Here is a 20,141-nt window from a genome sequence, read left to right as displayed (position 1 = left end):
GCCTGGCTTGATTCACTGAAAGTCTTCAGAGTTAGAACTGAGGTCCCCGCTTGTTGGGAGGGCTAGGTATGAAGTTCACCTGATAAGAGTGTTTGCCCATCATGCTTGAAGCCCTGGCTTTGATACCCAACACTGAACAAACCAAGCATTGCTGTGGTCACCAGTAATCCTAGCACACTGGAGATGAAGGCAGGAGGATCAGCTACTCAAGATCATCCTTGCTTACCTCATAAGACAGAGAGACACAGACAAAGAGAGGGCTTCCTGTGGGGGAACAGCTGGACTCTAGTGCTCTTGGGTTTTCCTTCCTGATTGCCAGTGCTGTGACCGCTTAGTCAGCCTTGACAAATATGTTAGCCATTTCTCTTGAAATCATTTGCTAAAGCTACTGATAAAAGAATACTACAAACTGCACCAGTGGCTAGAATAGCATAAATTTATTGTCTCCACATTTCTGGAGCACAGAAGTCCAAGGTCAGTGAGTCAGTAGGTTGATTCTTTCTGGGGGCTGCAATGCTTCTCAATGCCTTCCATGTCTCTTCCCTTGCTTTGGTAGGTCACTGTCACTTGCTGGTGTCCTCCTGATGTTTGTCGTCATCTTCTATGTTGTTCCTCTATGTGTATCTCTCTCTGCATCCAAATTTCCACATGTTATGAGGACATGAGTTATATAGGATTGGAATGCTCTAATGACCTTATTTTTAGTCAATTACTTCTGTAAAGACTATATCTCCAAATATCAGGGTTACCTTCTGGGGTACTACAGATTAGGATTCCAGCACATTTTAGAAGATATTAATATATCCCAGCTCTTACTGTGCCCTGAGTGAATTGTTTAGTACAATTCCTCAAAGCAGCTTACCAGAAACTTTGATTGCTCCAGGAGGCACATCCCATGTTTCCAGAAGCACTGATTCATCCTCTGATATGGAGACATTGAAATCTGAGTATAAACATAATGCAATTGCTTAAATCACAGACTGTCAAGCCTGGTATATCAGAAAATGATTTATGGTGATTTTATCAGAATTGTGGAGACACCTCAGTAAACAGGGCTACATGGGTCTCTTAGGTGTAATATTTTAACTGCAACCTGGTTTCCCCTTCAGCAGCTGTTTAAGATTTAACCAAAATGGAAAGCTCAGGAAGCAGATAACTGGCTCTTTGGATCTCCCATACAGAAGGAAATTCATGACTGTAAGGATATGGAGGTTGAAGAGCACAAATTCCCAGGGCCTGGGATAGATGAAGTCGTTAAATGATTTTTTCACTGGGTGTGTGTTCCACATTTGCACACAGCCAAGTGAATCTTCTCTCATTTAACCCCGACTCTCACTCTTTTTTTTTTTTTTTTTGTCTTAGCTGTATTAGTTGTAGAACCTAGGGCTTCATGGATGCTCAGAAGATACTCCAGCACTGATCATAGCTCCCCACTCCACTCTTAAATGTGAATTATTCTCTCTCCATAAGACTGGAAATATGAGTCTACATGACATTCTTAAGACCATGCATCTAGAAAGGACATGCAGCTTAATTTCATTCTTTGTGGAGTCCACACATGGATCTTCCTAATTACTAAAATGTATTTGTAACCTGCGGTGGTTTGAATGAGAATGGGTCATATATTTGAATATTCGGTTCCTAGATTGTGGACTTTTTAGGAAGGACTAGGAGTAGGACTGTGCTGGAGGAGGTATGTCACCAAGGGTGGACTTTGCTCTCTAAAGCCCGCTGTGGTGCTTTGAATGATAAAGGCTGTACAGACTCACATATTAAAATGCTTGGTCACCAGGGAGTGGAATTGTTGGAGAAGATTAAAAGGTGTGCCCTTGTTTGAGGGGTGTGCCACTGGGAATGGGCTTTGAGGTTTCATAAACCCACTCAAGGCCCAGTCTCCTCTCCCTGCTTGGTGCCTTGGGATCTGATGTAAACCTCTCAGCTCCTACTCCAGCACCATGCTGTCTGCTTCCTACCATGATGATAATGGATGAACCCCTAAGCAAGTCCCCAGTGAAAGCCTTTATTTTATGATGATTGCCTTGGTCATGTTGTCTCTTCACAGCAATAAAATATTAGCTAAGACACTCACTCCAGGCCCAGCCATGTTCTTTCCTACCATGTGTGTGTGGATCAGGAGTGAGCTCTCAGCTATTGCTCTAGCGTCATGCCTGCTTGTCTGCTTGCCTGTCACCATGCTTCCCACCACAATGATCATAGACTAACCCTCTGAAACTGAGGCACGCCCCTAATTATAAGTTTCTTTGTGTAAGTCATCTTGGTCATGTCTCTTCGCAGCAATAGAATGGTAACTAAGACATAACCCCACAGGTCATAGTCATGGTGCTTTTATGACACATATGATGCCATGTTACCTGCCAGCTGAGGTGGCATAAGGCACATTCTGCCACTGCTCCGTCCTCCTTTTTTTTTCCAGATTTATTTTATGTGTATAAATGTTTCACTTGTATATGCGTGAATATGCACTTTGTGTCTGCTTGGTGCCTATGGAGGCCATAAGAGGGTGATCAACTCCCCAGAACCAGAGTTACAGATAGTTATAAGCTGCCCTGAGGACTGGGGATTGAACCTGGGCCTTCTGCAAGAGGAGGGAGTGTTTTTAACCTTCACTAGTTCCAGATTTCAAAAGTCTTTACCAACATCTATTTGTTGCCCTGTCATTTTGCTGTAGTTTGTGTGTGTGTTTTATTGATGATTTAGCTGTTTAATATAGCTCCTAAGTGTAGGGTTGAAGTGCCCTCTAGTGGAAGAAGACCACACTATATTCCACAGAGAAAAATACATGAACTTGAGGCACACAAGATGGCTCAGCTGATAAAGGTGTTGGCTGTCAAACCTGGTAACCCGAGTTCAATTCCTGGAACCCACAAGGCTGAAGAATAGAACAGACTCCTGCAAACTGTCTTCTGAACTCAAAATGTCTGTGGTGGCATGTGTATACACACATACACACATTAAAAAAAGAAAAAAATTAGAATGACCTAGGTATGGCTCTACAAGCCTGTAATCCCACCATTTAAGAGGTGGAGGCAGGAAGATGGTGAGTCTGAGGCTATATCAAGTTCCAGGCCGGTCTCAAATCAAAAGCAAATCAAAATACATCTGCTAGATAAGTCTTTTAAAGACATGCATTATAGTGCTGTTCTCCATGAATTTAATGTTAATGAGTAAAAATGACATATTAAATAAGGTAGATTTAATGAAGTTTACATACTGTCTGGCTGACACACACACCAGGGGTTGTAAAACCTGACCACATCGATTCCTAGGAACATTTAATGGCTTCCTGTCTCCTATTTAGCATCCTTGGTGACTTTATAGGATGCAATTGCCCTAAGGAGCATCAGCGGTACCTATGTTGTACTGCTTAGATTTCCCTTTGCTACCATGATCTGAGGATTAGAGCTGGGAACCTAAGAGCTGATTCTAACTTCTTACCTGCTCTAGAAATGAAGGAGACCTCAGCCTGGAAGCCCCTGGCGGTGCCATTCTCGTCTGATTGGAAGCTGATGAGCATTACGCTGGAGGTGCTCAGCACAGGGCTGGGTACCACATAGCCACATAGGCGAGCTGCGAGGCCCCACACAGGTAAGCGAAGCCAATGTGAATACATATAACATTAGATACAGAAAAAAAACACGAGTGCTTTAGACATGTTGACAAGCTTTTCTGAAAATACCACAACTCATCTTTCAAACAAAGAGATTTGCCTCTTAAAAATGTGTTTTGACTCCACCAGCATTTCAAGTTTGTCCCATCTGCTGAATACTCCCAAAGTTTTGCTAAGGGAATTACCTCTAGCCACAAGATTCACTAAGCAAGTTTTTTTTTTTTTTTTTTTTTGTGCCAGGGCTAGGGATGAGCCCAAGGGCCTTGTGCATGCTGGCTGGGCAAGAACTTTACCACTGAGCTACTGAGCTGCCTCCTTAGCCATGAGGCTAAGTCTATCTGACTCCTCTTCATTTGGGTCTTTTACATTTTGGTTCCAGTAGTCTTTGTTCCCTGCTCTTTGCTCCTTTACACAAAATCAGGGGGTGCTGAAACTATGAAACTATTGGGAGAGGTGGAGGAGGGTCAGGGAACACAGGATAATTAAGACAAATCCTTTTATCCCTTATCTCAAGACCAGGTCCAAGACCAACCAGGGGATGCCAGGGCTTCAGGGGAATACAAACCTATTTCCTTCTCCCCCTCGACATCGCTGTGTACAGTCACATAGTCAGAAGTGCAGTCTCCATTTTCTTCTATGTCTAGGCTCTGAAATGACAGCTGAGAAGACTTCTGGTTATCTCAAGGAAAGCTCAAGGAATGAGCAGACAGCTCTAGGTCATTTACCTTGCTCTAGAGGAGTGGTTTTCAACCTGTGGGTCACGACCCCTTTGGGATCGAATGACCCTTTCACAGGGGTCACCTAAGGTCATTGGAAAACACATATATTACATTATGATTCACAGCAATAGCAGAGTTATGAAGTAGCAACAAAAATAATTGCATGGTTGGGGGGTCACTACAACTTGAGGAACTGTATTAAAGGGTTGCAGCATTAGGAAGGTTGGGAACCACTGCTCTAGAGTAAGAATTTAGTTAGGAAAGTTCTAGAGATATTCCTGAGTGACTAAGTTACTTAGGAAAAGACAGTAGATTCTCTGTAAATAGTGAAACATAGAAGCTATCAAACACAGCCAGCTTGTAAGTGTGACGATCTGTGCAAACATCTGAACTCCCTACAGAGACTGTGTTCTCTGGAGGCTGTTTTGGGGTTGTGCTACTTGGCTATGTAAGTTTTTCTTAATTTTTCTTAATTGGCAAAATTGAACTCAAACACAATATGAATCCACAGTGTTTCTGGTGTTCTTGCTTGTGTTACATCATGTGACTCTATTACAGCCTTGGTTCTGAACATATAACATGTGCACTTGACACTAAGCATGCAGCTGCATAATGCAATGACTGTGAATGCTGCACAAAACACCATGACCCAGATGCAAGCCCAGTGTCTGTTATGACCTCAGGAGTTTTTGCCGCACATACAAAGTTTCCTGCTTTTATAGAAACACAATGGCTTTATTACAGAAAACACTCAAATATTTCCCTACCACCATTCCTCAGCATGAATCAACTCACCAGATCTTTGAATCAGATTGTGTTAGAAGACTTGATTTTAAGAACTTCCGTTTGAGTTACTGACTTAAATTTTTAAAAAAAGAATTTTGGCTTGGGATTAAGAAGCATTGCAAGCAATTTCTGAAAGGGATATAAATGTACTTCTGTCTTTTTATATTTTTGCAAAGTGAAGTCTCAGCACTGATGATTATAAAGTCAAAACACTGGATCAGTCCTGGAAATCATTGCAGATTCTCTCTCTGTCCTGCAATATCCACCTTCACTCATTCTTAAAGCCAGGATGACCTCATTTATTTAGGCTTCTATCCTCTGACTGCCCATAAGTGTTTAATTGGCAAAAATGAATGGGGTCAAATATGCAATAAATTTATTATCCTGATATTCAAAGGCCTATACTTTGGCCTCAGCCTCACTTTCTCTTATTCTTTCTAAGTACAATTTATGACTCTGTTGACTACTTTGCCCTGGTCGGTGCTGGCTCCTCTTTGCTGTGTCTTCTCTGCTTGAAGATAGTAATGACATTGGCAAGATTGTTATCAACTTTTAAATTAGTAATACTGTATTTTTTTTCTAATTTGAGTTTATAAGGAAGAGTGTTTGTTCTTAAAAATGCTAAAGGTTTGTCAAAGTCACCAGTCATTTATGACAGTCATTACGGTAACTCTGGGGAATTTGGGTTTGAACAAGAGCTACAGAGTGCAAGTGCCATCTAGTGGTGGCTGCAGGGAAGCAAGGTTGTCATTGGAATATTTATTCAGGTACTGAGGACTAACAAGTCAGATAAAAACCTCTGACCTGGATGGAGGTGGGTGGTCCTTGGACTTCCCACAGAGCAGGGAACCCTGATTGCTCTTTGGGCTGATGAGGGAGGGGGACTTGATTGGGGGAGGGGGAGGGAAAGGGGAGGCGGCGGTGGGGAAGAGATAGAAATCTTTAATTAATTAATAAAGAAATAAACTTAAAAAAAAACCTCTGCCTGAGAGATCCACAATGAAGCTCCGGGTTGAGCTCCCAGAGTCCAGTCCAAGAGTGGGAGGAGCAATAATATGAGCAAAGGGGTCAAGACCATAATGGGGACAGCGAAGGGGGGAAAGGAAGCTGCATAGGACCAAACTAGGACCTCTGAATGTGGGTGAGTTGTGTGGCTTGAGCAGTCTGTGGAGCCACTAGCAGTGGGACCAGGATTTATCCCTAGTGTTTGAACTGCCTTTTTGGAGCCCATTCTCTTTGAAGAATCCTTGCTCAGCCCAGATAGTGGGAGAGGGTTCATGGAGCTTGGTCCTGCCTCAAAGTGATGTGCCAGACTTTATTGACTCCCCATGGGAAGCCTTACCCTTTCTGAGGAGTGGACAGACAGTGGGGTGAGAGGAAGATGTGGGGAGCGGGAGGAGGGGAAGGAGTGGGAACTGTGATTGGTATGTAAAATGAGAAAAGGTTGATTTTTTAAAAAATAAATAAAATAAAAGTTAAAGAAAGGAAGAAAGAAACAACAACAACAACAAAACAAGAACACCAAAACCAAAAACCTCTGCCTGCACAGTGTCTGTCAGGTATCTCGTGACTGTATCATGTCTAGTTTAGGACAAACAATACCTTAATTAGGTAATGGTTGGGGGCTTGAAAGATCCAGGTACAGCTAGCCATGTCACTGTAGTCTTCAGGATAGTGAAGGCTATGTATGGTGCCTTCTTCAAAGAGGATAGTTAGAGACTCGCAGCCAGAATCTAAAACAAAGGAGGGCAGAGCAAATGCAACCACTGAAGAAAGACTTCTGGTGTTCTTCCTCCTGTCTCTACCAGGTGATAAACTACGGCTTGTGGCAGAGCCAACCACAAAGGTAGTTTTGTGACCTAGTTTACATCGTTCTTAAGGCCGTCTCAGCTCATTTGGGTCAGTGATCACCATGAACCTTCAGGGCAGGGGAAGGAGAGACTGCATCCTTCAGCTGGCCAATATGCCTTCTCCATTATGGAGCCAGCAGACCTTGGTGCGGGGAGGGGATCCCTGCCCCTCACCCAACTCCTCTGATGCCAAAACTTCTGCAAAGGGCCTAGAAGTGAGCAATGGAAGTAAATGGTTTTTTACCAGGAAGATAGTTTGGCTTGAGAGCTTTATAGGTAAGATTAAACCCAGTGGCATAATCTGTGGCATCAGAGATGAATCTCAGCTGGATAGAACTGGAGCCAACGAGAATGGACGAAGGGAGGCTTTCTCCACAGAATTTTCCTGTAATGTGAGAAGAATCTTTGTTCAGAGTCTGGAAAACAGCACCATACAAATGCATCAAGGAGATGTGACCTTGTTCTGGAATTTCAGAATGGCCTAATTAGGCTTCTCACCTTCTGCATGGCTGGGGTTTTGATCCGGAATGTTCTGTGTTCATGCTGCTCTTTGGCTTTTGTGGGATGTTTGTTTATGTCCTATCCTTTACAGCAGCCCCTCCTATAGTCTATAGTATCACCTATATTCTCCTATAGTCTATAGTATACCTATATTCTCCTACAGTCTATAGTATCACCTATATTCTCCTACAGTCTATAGTATACCTATATTCTCCTACAGTCTATAGTATCACCTATATTCTCCTACAGTCTATAGTATCACCTATATTCTCCTATAGTCTATAGTATACCTATATTCTCCTACAATCTATAGTATCACCTATATTCTCCTACAGTCTATAGTATCACCTATATTCTCCTATAGTCTATAGTATACCTATATTCTCCTACAATCTATAGTATCACCTATATTCTCCTACAGTCTATAGTATCACCTATATTCTCCTACAGTCTATAGTATACCTATATTCTCCCACAGTCTATAGTATCACCTATATTCTCCTATAGTCTATAGTATCACCTATATTCTCCTACAGTCTATAGTATCACCTATATTCTCCTATAGTCTATAGTATACCTATATTCTCCCACAGTCTATAGTATCACCTATATTCTCCTATAGTCTATAGTATCACCTATATTCTCCTACAGTCTATAGTATCACCTATATTCTCCTACAGTCTATAGTATACCTATATTCTCCCACAGTCTATAGTATCACCTATATTCTCCTATAGTCTATAGTATCACCTATATTCTCCTATAGTCTATAGTATCACCTATATTCTCCTATAGTCTATCTTATCACCTATATTCTCCCTACAGTCTATAGAATCACCTATGTTCTCTACAGTTGCAACAGTCAAGAATACTTCTACAAATACCCGATGAAGTGGGCAAAGTTGCTTCCGGGTGAAAACCACCGAAACACTACTCCATTTTTGTAATTCGATTACTTATTTGAGACAGGACATCACTATTTGGGTTACAGATATGTGCTACTATACTTGGCTTCATTTCTGTTTTTGACATAAATATGTTTTGCTTCTTGGTGCCATTCTTCCCAGTCTATTGAAGCAGATGAAAGCCACTTGCATACATACGTAAGCAGTATCCTGCTTGGGGTGGCTGGAGGACCCAGCAATACATGTAAATTTTAGTCCTAATTGGGTGAAAACCCAGGCAGCCTGGCTTTAAAAGTATCAGATGCAGCTGCTGAAGTGCCCATAGCAGGTGCAGACTCAGTTCATCCCCACTTTAGAGAAGACTCTCAAAATTAGAAAAGGATAATGTGGCATTTACAGATGGCTCAAGGTCAGACATACAGTAACTAGACCTTGTTAAGTCCACTTAGCACAGCTTTCCATATGATGACAGAGTTAAGGACCACTCACCAACGATCCTGTCTTCTAGGGAATATATTGCCAGGTAATTGTGGTGACAAGATTCTGCATCCAAGTGGGACAAATTGAGCAATATATGCATATCCTCTGGAACCAGCAGGGTCCAGACACACAGTCTGCAGGCAGATACACGGAAAGGGTGTTACAGAAAGTAACAGTCACGATCCTGTTAAGGGACACAGGCAGGCTGGAGGGGGAGTCTTGGGGAGGACACCAGAGGGAGTACTTACTGCTTGCTCTCATAGTACAGGTGGAGGCTTTCTGGAAAGTGCAGCTCTCCCTCAGACCCACTTATTAGACCATCAGGCTCACTACATGAAGCTGAGAGGGAAAGTCACAGCATCAGGGCTGGTACCCAGTGCTAACAGCTATTACATTTTCCGGAAGCTGAAGACAGGGGAGCCTCTGGTGCTCCTTTCTGTATATTTTTATTCTCATGCGCTGTTTCCTGTCTTGGCTGTGTATGAAGCCTCATTGTTTTGAATTTTTGTCACTTTTATGCCCTGCTTACCTTTGAGATGCTGTAACTTCCTCTGTCACTTTGACCTTGTAGCTCCAATCTGTGGGTGCAGGGCCTCCCCAGGTTCTAGCCTAGGCTTCCTTTTCTCTTTCTATCTGGGTCTTCAGCATAGGCTCAGTCACATCAACAGCTTCATTGCTTACCTCTACCCTCCTGGACATTAGGTCAGTCTTATGGTAATGTCCAGTTATCTTTCCCGAAACTCAACATGGTACAAGTGGGACTCCTCTTCATCAGTAAAACTATAGCTACCTACTTCTGATTTGATTATGCTTGTGCTTTCTGTAATGCTCAAAGCTGTGATGACATAAAGACTCAAGTTGGATTCCTCCCTGTCTTTCCTTTCAGTCCTCACGAAACTGGTTCTAAACTTTTTTCCTTTTTATCTTTTCATTCTCTGTCTTTTATCTTGTTTTAATTTTTCAGTTTTTCTTTTCTATCTTGAATTCTCCTTGATTTATTTGTTCCTTAATCTCCTCCATGCTGTTCTTCTTTTCTTATAGTATAGATAAAATGTATTTATATTAATAATCAAGTTCCCATCATTAAATGCAGCTCATTTTTTGACCGAAATGTATAGTTTCCAGAATTTGATCTCAAATTATCTTTCTATTCATTTTTTCTTGTGAGAATTCCTTACACTTCCTACCCTTGAGCTGTCTTGGCTGTCTTGCTGCTGCATCCTTTATTTTTCCTTCTTTATCCTTTGTAGCCTATCCTGGATAAGGATGCTTCTGCTCCAAAGGCTACACACTGCTCATTTATATCTGTGAGCTGCCTAGCTCTGGGAAGTCTGCTTTGCTATATCACTTTTTGAGACAGAGTCCTACAAGCTCAAAGACAGAGTGAAGAGTAAGCTAAGACCCAGTCTCCTTTCTTTATGGATGATATAACTGAGGAAAGAGCTTGCCCCAGATCTCAGAGTGAATTCATCCAAGGAGTCACAGTGAGCAGGGCTAAGCCCCCTGTGTAAGTAGGGACACATTCAGGGGAAAGTGTGTAACTTATTAACTGTTTCTGCACCACATTCCCTCTTTTCTTATTATCTAGTTGAACGATTGTATTTGTCAATTAATGTTTGCTGAATTACACAAAGCTATGGTTTGACAAAAAGATACATGGAATGGGGCTCTGTGGCCATGGAATTGGCAGATTGGCAGGGATATGTGGGTACTCTTCGGAGTTTTATACCAAGTGATCAGAGAAACACCTCTGAGAAAGACTTTTGATGTTAACAGGAACTGAGACTCGGAAATGTTAGTATGTTAATTCGTGCTCCTGCAAAGGCAGGCTGCAAGGAATACCCACCTCTGGTATTCTTTCTCCGATGGCCTGAGAAACAAAAAGAAAGATGCAATTCAAAGCTTCTTCCACCTTGACAAAAAGTTGGCTAAAAAGTAGAGTGTTTTAGTCAATATCCAAATACTGAAAATTTAATCTGTGAGAAGAACAGCAGCTCGGGTAAAATGACAAAGTAGGGCAGAGGTCCTGGCATTTTGAAACAATTTCACTTACTTTATTCTCACTAATGAAGAAACAGTGATTAGCTTGGAGATTACACAGAGCAAAAAGAGGCAAGGAATATGAGAATAGAGGCCAGAAATAGAAATAACCTTTCTCCAACTATGAGTATTTTGGTCCAAACAATGAGGACCAGATACCTGTCATTGTGTAATACTCTTGAAAAAAATCCTTTAATTCTGAGTTAATTTTAATTAATCCCTTTTGATATAATGGAAGCCAATTTGAGACTAGAAGACATCGGTTAAGGAAACAATTGAATTTGGAGGTGGAAGCAAAGTTACAATTTTTTTTTGGGCTGGGCTGGTTGACTAGAAAACCGTCTGTAGACTGCACCCTTCAGATTTACCACATTTGCTTCTATACCAGGGTTTCTAAACCTTTGCCTTATTAATTTGGAGTGAGATTATTCATTATGGTGGGGACTATGTGCTGCACTGTATATGGCTTAGTAGCTCCCATGATCTCTGTCCACTAGGCAGTGATATCCCTCTTTAATTGTGACATCTGAAAATATTTTCTAATATTTTCTTGGTGGTCAGATTATCAGTAGTTGACCATTACTGCGCTTTGCTTTAGCTTGGTGAATCTTACTAGAACAGTTGAAAAGTAGGTAGAGATGCATATATCACCAGTTAACATAGTTTCAAACATAGACAAAGCAATTTACGAGGAATGTATTCATTCTTCAGTGAATATTTTAATACTTGGATATGGATGATGTTTTGCTCTTGTATTAGACTGTACATTTCAGAATCCTCAAGTGTTACACTGAGAACAGAAGTGCTCCCCTCCAGTCCCGACTTGTCTAGCCTGCTGATGTTCTTTACCCCGTAGAACTGTAGCTTCCTAAGCTTGCAGGATGGCTTCATTACCAGTCTGGATGTGTTCGTGGATCCAGGGAAGCACTCTGCTAAGATCTGTGAAGATCCCGGGAGATCCTTGCTCTTTTTTTCTTGAATTGTTTCTCCAGCCTCGACCACAGCCTAAACCCCAAGAAGTCACGCCAGCCAGAGTCCAGGCCCCTTTGCTATTCTGGCACATAAGTGATCCTCCTGAATCTCCCTGTGGGAGGAAGAAGGAAGCCTCTGTTACCATGATTGTCAGTGAAGGGGCCTCAAAGTGCCCACTTACCCACAAGGGTGCTAATGACAAGCATAACATGGCCTCAACTTCTAATAATTTAGACACAGCACTCCGGAAGAACATCTGGACATGATTTCCATTTAGTCCTCAAACAGCAGAGCCTGTCAGTTGCTGCTCCTTCTCCCCACACCTGGCTCTCATCAAAGCAGAAGAATTCCTCCCCTTTCCTGTTCACATCATGGACTCAGAGATGTCCTGCTTAGTGATACAAATGACCACAGTCTTCATAACGCCAAGAATTAAGAAGTGTCATTCTCCACACCCCTAATCTAGAAACCTCAAAATAAGAAGAGACATCCTTACATGGTGGGAGAAACCTGAGCACCTCATCCTTAGGACTACCTCTACTATTTTCAGTGAAAAACAGATTCCAGGGTTGTCTGGAATCAGCATGCTTAGTCTCCTCCCTGCTAACAAACTTTACTGGGCCCACTTACCTGACAAGCATCTCTTCCTCCATCAGGGGATCCTGTGCAGAGAAAGGTCTTCCCAGTAACGGGGTTCCTTAAGCTCAACAGAGCTGCCTCACATTCCTCCTGAGTCAAAATCGGCAGGTTCACTTGCTGCAAGACTTGTGGGAGGCTACCACCTGGAACAAGGCGACAAGTCTGTTAAGCCATGCACTCTTCGGAGGTGAAGGTGTCCGGTTCTTTTGTCATCAACAGTTGGATGCAGGTTTGTGTCTTTTTGAAAGGATGTTGATTTCTTAAATGCACTGAAATTCATTGCCTTTTGAAATGCTTGCCTGGTTGTTTAACAACTTTCTGGTTACCCATCAGAAAGTTTTGATTTCGATTAGTAAGAGTGGCGCAGGGGCCCTTACCTTCAGCCAAGCGCCCCCAGCCTGCAGTTGTGCAAACAAATCCAGCCTTAAAGTGTTCTCCTGACTCCGGAAGACACACGGGCCTCACAGATTGGCCTGAAGAAAAGATCAAGGGAGGGGCTGTCTCCTTCATGCAGGAAAGGATACCATAGTTATCCACCTATTGGCATCTGGGTAGTCCCCAAAGTCCCCTTAAGGTTTGTGATGTATCAGCCTGGCATCTTCAGGGTTCACTTATCAGCTCTCTTCCCCAAAACCACATAACCCTCCCTCCAGAACCATAAGCAAAGGACATTTTAGGCAGGGGACCCTCCAGAAAAATCCGTCTTCCAGTTAATGATCCAGAATAGCTGGTCTCAGGCTATATAACATGATGTGTAGGGGATATAGTACAGGTCAAATGATTCGGGGAAACAGGGTAGACGATCAGGGTGCACTACAATTATTTACCAAATCGGAAGGTTCCAGCCATCTTCAGAAGAGCAATATCATAGTTCATAGGTTTTCTGATGGAGAACTTTGGGTGTATTATGATGGTTTCAATGGCTAGTGTTTGCTCTCCTGGCTCAACTTGGCTCAAGTCGTGTTCCCCAGCAGTAACATTCAAAGTTAATGCAATGTTTCTATGAAAAGGCAGAAAGGAGATGGGGTTTTAATGAGCCTTTGAGTGTGGTTGTAAATGCTGGCAAATGGCCTCTTCAAATTGACATGGGTGGATAATATGGAGTGTGAGGGTGCCGAGCAAAGCAACCAAGAATGATTCCATTGCTATAAGAAAAACGAAACACAGAGGTTCTCATTCCAGTGCAGGGCTTGCAAAGCATAGAGATAGTGGTATAATATCATTCATATTTGTTATTTGTAATCAGCTAGAGAGATACACATGCATTGTAATTTGGGGAGCTAAAATACATAATGAGACTTAGTAGGCCAGTGGTTCTCAATCTGTGGATCATGACCCTTTTGGGGGTCAAATGACCCTTCCACAGGTCATTATTATTATTTCATAATAAGATTATTAGGAAACACAGATATTTACATTATTGTTCATAACAATTACAAAATTACAGTTATGAAGTAGCAACAAAAATAATTTTCGAGTTGTGGGTCATGACAACACTGGGAACTGTATTAAAGGGTCACAGCACTAGGAAGGTTGAGAACCACTGTATTAGGATGTTCCAGTCACAACACCAGTGAGTTATTTTGTGAATTATTTGTGATTCCCAGTAAGGATGTTGCGTCAGTGTTAAAAAATTTCAAGTGACATTTGTATTATAAAGGGCAGGACACTAACTCTGATGTTCTAGGGACCATACATACTCATGAATTTGGGACCAAATACAACAATAGAAAGTGGGGATTGTCTCCATGCCTTCTTTATATTTGTAGTTTATAGTTCTCCCATGAAATGAGGAAGAGGAACTTGATAGGATGAAATAGGATGGAGTAAACATTTTGAGATTTTTATTCTTTGGGGCCCTTCATTTCCAACGGTGATTCTTTATACATGATTGGAAAAGGTATCATTTCTCTTGGAATGGGTTCCTGAATCCTGGATATGTTAGATACTTAATCTAGTAAATAACATCTCTAGCTTACCACTACCTGTATTGTAGAGACATTGCCAGCTATTTATTCATTTGTTTGTTTGCTCCTTAGTTTTTATTTTTACTCAACATATGGGATCTTTCTATGTTGCTCAGGCTGGTCCCAAATTGATGGACTCAAGCTTCTTCCTGTTTCAGCTGTTCACATAACTGTGTCTATGGATATGCACCACATAACAGGCTAATTTCTCTTTTAAACAATGGACCCTCTGGGAGGCATCATGCCTTAGTCATTTTTGTGTCTTTGGTACACACTAGCAACTGGCAGTAAGTGAGCATCCTGAGAATGTTTTCAGAGTCAAATTGAAAGGACAACTGTGGGTGCATGATCTTGGTGACAGCCTGGTGCACATGGAACACTGACAGTGGGGTATTTGGATCATACTAGAAAGTTGATAAAAAAATGAAAGTTCTTAGGTTGAAGCTCAGAGAAGCAAGGCCAACAGGAAGGAAGACTTGAGAATCAGTATTTTACTGGTCTGTCTTTATTTTCTTTTATCTACTTATTAAGATGTATAAAAACCAGATAGTGCTTCTTCATGGAAATATTTTGCCAAAACTCGTAGGAGACTTTTACTAGTCAGTCTTTTGTTACTAGTCTTTGTTGACTTCAGTGGGTTTATGTAAATACAGTATTTTACTTCTGCAAAGAAACCTTTTCTAACACGAGGATCAGCCTACAATGTCAAGGAGCTTCATTTGTGACACCCAATTAGAAAGATTCCTTGTGTTTTACATGAGTAATTGATTTTGATTCCAAAGAGAAAGAGGCAATCTGGTCCTCCTCCATGAGCCAAGCTTTCCTACCTGTTAGCCATGCAGTGAGCGGCTGTGATGACCCACCGTGAAGAGATGATAGTTCCTCCACAGACATGCTTCTGCTTTTGTTTCAGGGACACCTAGATGGCAGATTTAAGTTGGTGCAAGTTAATGCTGTGGGATATCCCTAAAACCTCCAACTTAGCATTTTCTGAAAGATAGATATAGATAGCTTAACCACAGTGATCGTGATTTAGGGGTGATGACAGTCTATAGGAGAGTAGTTTGGGCCTACTGTTTTCTCATATGCTTAATGAACTATTTGACCCCTAGAACTTCAAATCTTTTCTTTAGTTAGCCTCTTCGACATACTTAAAATGATTTTATTCATTTTTATCCCCATTTCTCTTTGAGTACACTGTGAGTTTGTGTGTGTGTGCACGCATGTGAGCCCACATGGAGGTCAGAGGGCAAATCTTGGACATCAGTTCTCTACGTCCACCATGTAGGGCCCTGGGCTCTAAAGCAGGTTGTCAGGCTTAGTAGAAAGCACATTTACTCATTGTAATGTCTTTTTGGCCCCTATTAACGATTTTTCTCTTCTCAACTCAATCTATCCATGATAATTGTTTTGATTCTAAGGTGACTTAGACAAGTACATACTTTCAATGGATAGCCTCACATTTTTAGGATGAGAAAAAGGCAGTTGATTACAACTTTTCACTTTTTAACCAAAAATTATTTATGAACAATAGAAAAGAAAAAGTAAAAGAAACACTAAGAGACCCAGAAAAAAGTAGCTAAGGTTGAGTAACTCAGTGGTACAGTAAATTCTCAGAGCTTTTTTGGTTCTAACTTAGAAGCTTTAAAATAAAACAAAAAACAAGGAACAATCAAAAAGGATAAATACTGAGAGAAGCTAAGAATAAAAGGCGTAGAACCAAAAACCATGAAAGAAAACCCAATGAGTCACCATTATGATTTGAAAATGAACTTCTGATTTTAACAGATAACCAATTGATCAAATGATCAGTTGTCTACTCAAGCAAGTATTTGCTAAGTTTATCAGTGACAGTCAGTGTGGTAGTCTGAATGTAATTGGCCCCCATAAGCTCATAGGGAGTGGCACTATTAGGTGGTGGGCCTTGTTGTAGTAGGTGTGACTTTGTTGGAGGAAGTGTGTCACTGTGGGGGTGGACTTTGGGGTCTCTTATGCTCAAGTTATGCTTAGTTCAATTCACTTTCTGCTGCCAGTAGATCAAGATATGGCTCTTCTTCAAGATTTTCAACTCCTTCTCCAGCACTATGTCTGTCTGCATGCTACCTTGTCCTGCCTTGATGATAATGGACTAAACCTCTGAACTGTAAGCAAGTCACCCAATTAAATGCTTTTCTTTATAAGTGTTGCTGTGGTCATGTGTCTCTTCACTGCAATAGAAACTCTAACTAAGATAGTCAGGCAACTCACTGAACAACAATTCAACCATGAATATTAATCTTGATTAATTGGGCTGGGAAGCATCTTTCTTCAAGATTAGGAAAGCACAGCTCTTGGAGTGTTGTGAGGTTTTTTTTCCCTCCAGAGAAGTAGCATGTGATCTGGGGAGATACAAGCTTGAGCATCATAGTTTGCCTACTAGAGAAGAGTTTGCGAGACTCACCTGCCAAGGAAAGGAACCCTTTTCTACTTGGCTTCCCCCAACAATGCGACTGAAAAGGCTAAAGTAATTCTGAGGTTGGGGCTTAACCAGACTCTGCCCACAGTTAGGAGCTGGAAAGACAAGACAGACACTGATTAGATTCTAGGACTAAGATATATAGAACAAGCTAAACAAGAAAAAAAAACGCAGTAGATGGAAAGTGTAGAAAAATTACAACATGGCTTTAAGTTAGTGGTTGAGATTAGCTATGTTGTGTAAAACAAGAGATTATTACTCAGGTTTTGTCACACATAAGATGTGCACCATCAGGAGACAGCTTCTGTTTTATTTGCACATGTGGGTGTGTTCATTTGTGTGTGGGTACATATGCTCATGTGTACATATGAAGATCAGAGGTCAACTTTGACTGTCTTCCTTAGCTGCTTTCCTTTTATTTTTAGAGACAAGGCCTCTCACTGACCTCAAACTCTCCGAATGGCCTAGGCTGGCTAGCCAGATAGCCTCAGGGATCTGCGGTCACCTTCTCTCCAGAGCTGCAGTTGGGTATGGGCATCACCATATCAGCTTATTAAAAATGGTTTCTATGGATTGAACCCAGTCTTTTGTACTTCACTGACTGAACTGTCTCCCCAGACCAAGGGTTGACTTCTAATGTGAAGGTTAAGGGCTCTAGGTTTAGGTTGGTACTGGAATGTTGTCAGGAATGCAGCCTCTTTTCTTTCTGAGCTCTCAGATCTCTGAAAAAAGAGCACAGCACTCTCTAGTACCCTATGGCACTAACTTTGTGCCAGGACAGTTATTTTTGGCTTTCAACCCAGCTAGACGGTGGGCTCCACAAACATGGGATTTAATATCTTCCTTCCTTCCTTCCTTCCTTCCTTCCTTCCTTCCTTCCTTCCTTCCTTCCTTCCCTCCTTCTTTCCTTCCATCCCTTTATCCCTTCCTCCCTCCCTTCCTCCCTCCCTCCCTTCCTCTCTCCCTTTCTTCCTTCCTTCCCTCCCTCTTTCTGCCCCTCCCTCCATCTCTTTCTTCCTTTTTCTCATTTATGAGATAAGTTCATTTAACTATGGGGCTTAGGATGCCCTTAAGTTTATGATTTCCTGTCTCTGCCTTTGGAATGCTGAGATTACAGGTGTGAAACACCATATTTGGCATATGCACAATGTGTATTACAAGTCCTGATGTACAGAGTTGCTTGGTTAACTTGGTGATGATGCTGTAGGCTTCTTCAGTTTGTAATTGTGTCCATATCCCTCCCTCTTCTTTGTGCATGAGACTGAGTCTGAGACCATGGTCTGTGGTGCCTACCACAAATCAGAAATAAACAAATCTAATCAGATTTAATGTAAGTCAGAAAACAAATTGTTCAGGGTTAGTGGCATGAAGACAACGTCAGTTCACATATCAGTGTTAAGACAAATGCCTGTCAAGTAAAGGGAAGAAATAATTTTACAAAAAAGTTTTTATTCCTGAAAACATTTCATTTGTGTGTATTTAAGTGAGCATTTGACTTTTTGTGCAAGTGGCTAGATTAAATTTATTTACTTGCACCGGGCAATCCAGTGATAAATTTGTTACTCTTGAGGACAGTTCTTTAATTATTTATTTATTTATTTATTTATTTATTTATTTATTTAAGATTTCTGTCTCTTCCCTGCCACCGCCTCCCATTTCCCCCCCCTCTCCTAATCAAGTCCCCCTCCCTTGTCAGTCCAAAGAGCAATCAGGGTTCCCTGCCCTGTGGGAAGTCCAAGGACCACCCACCTCCATCCAGGTCTAGTAAGGTGAGCATGCAAATTGCCTAGGCTCCCACAAAGCCAGTACGTGCAGTAGGATCAAAAACCCATTGCCATTGTTCTTGAGTTCTCAGTAGTTTGAGGACAGTTCTTTCCATGAGGTTTTCAGGAGTGCATATAAGACTCTGCCTCATCATCACTCGGCTTCTTTACTTAGTTAGATGACTCATTGAATGCTTACCTACCACTTCAACTGAGATGTCTGCCTTAATTTCCTCAAACTGAGTTCTGACCCTCTCGCATAGCATAGCACTCTCTCTCCCGGCTCTACATCAGCCTTCAGCAGTTCTTTATGTGAATAAATTGTTTGCTTCCCTCACTGCAGTATGGACTTCTTGAGTGAGAAACTCAGGAATGTGAGTCCTCCATAATTGTACTTCTAAGGTCTAGCACAACTCTTGGCCTGCAGATTGCACTTGAAAAGCATGGGTGAATGACTTTTTTTTAAAGAATATATCCATAAGAAGACAGCTAATCAGATCAATGTTAAAGTACACAAGCTCACCCATATAACTTATTACTTAATCCCCACACCTCGCCTGCAAAAAGCACTTTCATTTTTAGATGTAAAAACTAAAAATCAAAGAGGCACATAGCTCATAACAGTAGAACATGACATAATCAATTGTGTTTTCATTCTGAAACCAGTGCAGGTATGAGCAAAAACTTTTCCAGCTGCTTTAGCTGAATGAGTCATAAATCTGCTAGACGTAAAATTTAGTATTCCTTGAAGTCACTGAAGTAGAGGCACAAAACATGTTGATAGTCCATGCTGACAAAGTCTGATTACAGAGAAGTCTGCCAACAACTGTTTTCAGCTTATAATCAAGGAAAAAGTCATTTATGGTATATGTCACTGAGCAGGATAATTTCCCTGAGGCTTCTAAATGTTTTTAAAGCTGTGCTGATCTCCTGAATTGTTTCAGGAAAGAATACAGGATTATGTAATGTGTTCAAATAAGTGAACAATCCCAGATCAGTTGATGAAACCAGGAGAAAATGCTTACACTCCTCCATAATCGTTTCACTTCAGTTTCATATGCTTATCAGAGGAACAAAATTCAAAGAAATGGTTTTGAAAACCAATTACATATTTGAAATGATTTGTTTCTCTTATATTCCAAAATGAATAAGAAGTGGAACTGTTACTTGGATTCACAGAAAGTAATTCCATCAGGCAAAGAAAGAAGGTAGTTACAAAGTTAATTTGAAACTTACCGCTGATGGAAGAAGGGGTTGCAGAATTACCTTGTTCCAAACAGACCATTCCTAGTATTAGAATCAGCGTTTCTTTGCTTACAGTCATTTTGAGATTCAAAGCTTCTCCCAGAAATGTAGAGAGGCTAACAGAAACAAGGGTGGCAATCTTTGAAAGAATAGCAATAAAACACTCGAAACAAGCTTATTTATTAACTAAG

At 41.3% G+C, this 20,141-nt stretch overlaps 1 protein-coding gene across 1 annotated transcript; it reads right to left on the bottom strand.

Annotated features, from left to right (window-relative positions):
* Positions 1-601: 601 nt before the first annotated feature.
* Ovch2 (ovochymase 2) lies at positions 602-20,029 on the bottom strand. The gene is made up of 16 exons (XM_050163365.1): positions 19,942-20,029; positions 16,928-17,037; positions 15,315-15,406; positions 13,348-13,520; positions 12,898-12,993; positions 12,512-12,663; positions 11,804-11,993; positions 10,716-10,739; positions 9,118-9,208; positions 8,879-9,003; positions 7,228-7,368; positions 6,736-6,866; positions 4,194-4,287; positions 3,457-3,588; positions 868-943; positions 602-641 (listed from the first exon to the last, which is right to left on the bottom strand). Exons 1-16 carry the CDS (start codon positions 20,027-20,029, stop codon positions 602-604), a joined length of 1,755 nt encoding a protein of 584 aa, XP_050019322.1.
* Between the last annotated feature and the right edge of the window lie 112 nt (positions 20,030-20,141).

The sequence above is a fragment of the Alexandromys fortis genome, unplaced genomic scaffold (genome assembly GCF_014885135.2).
Source record: "Alexandromys fortis isolate MF-2015 unplaced genomic scaffold, M_Fortis_MF-2015_v1.1 scaffold_129, whole genome shotgun sequence".
Classification (NCBI taxonomy): Eukaryota; Metazoa; Chordata; class Mammalia; order Rodentia; family Cricetidae; genus Alexandromys; species Alexandromys fortis.
This window is presented reverse-complemented; position numbering and strand designations above follow the sequence as displayed.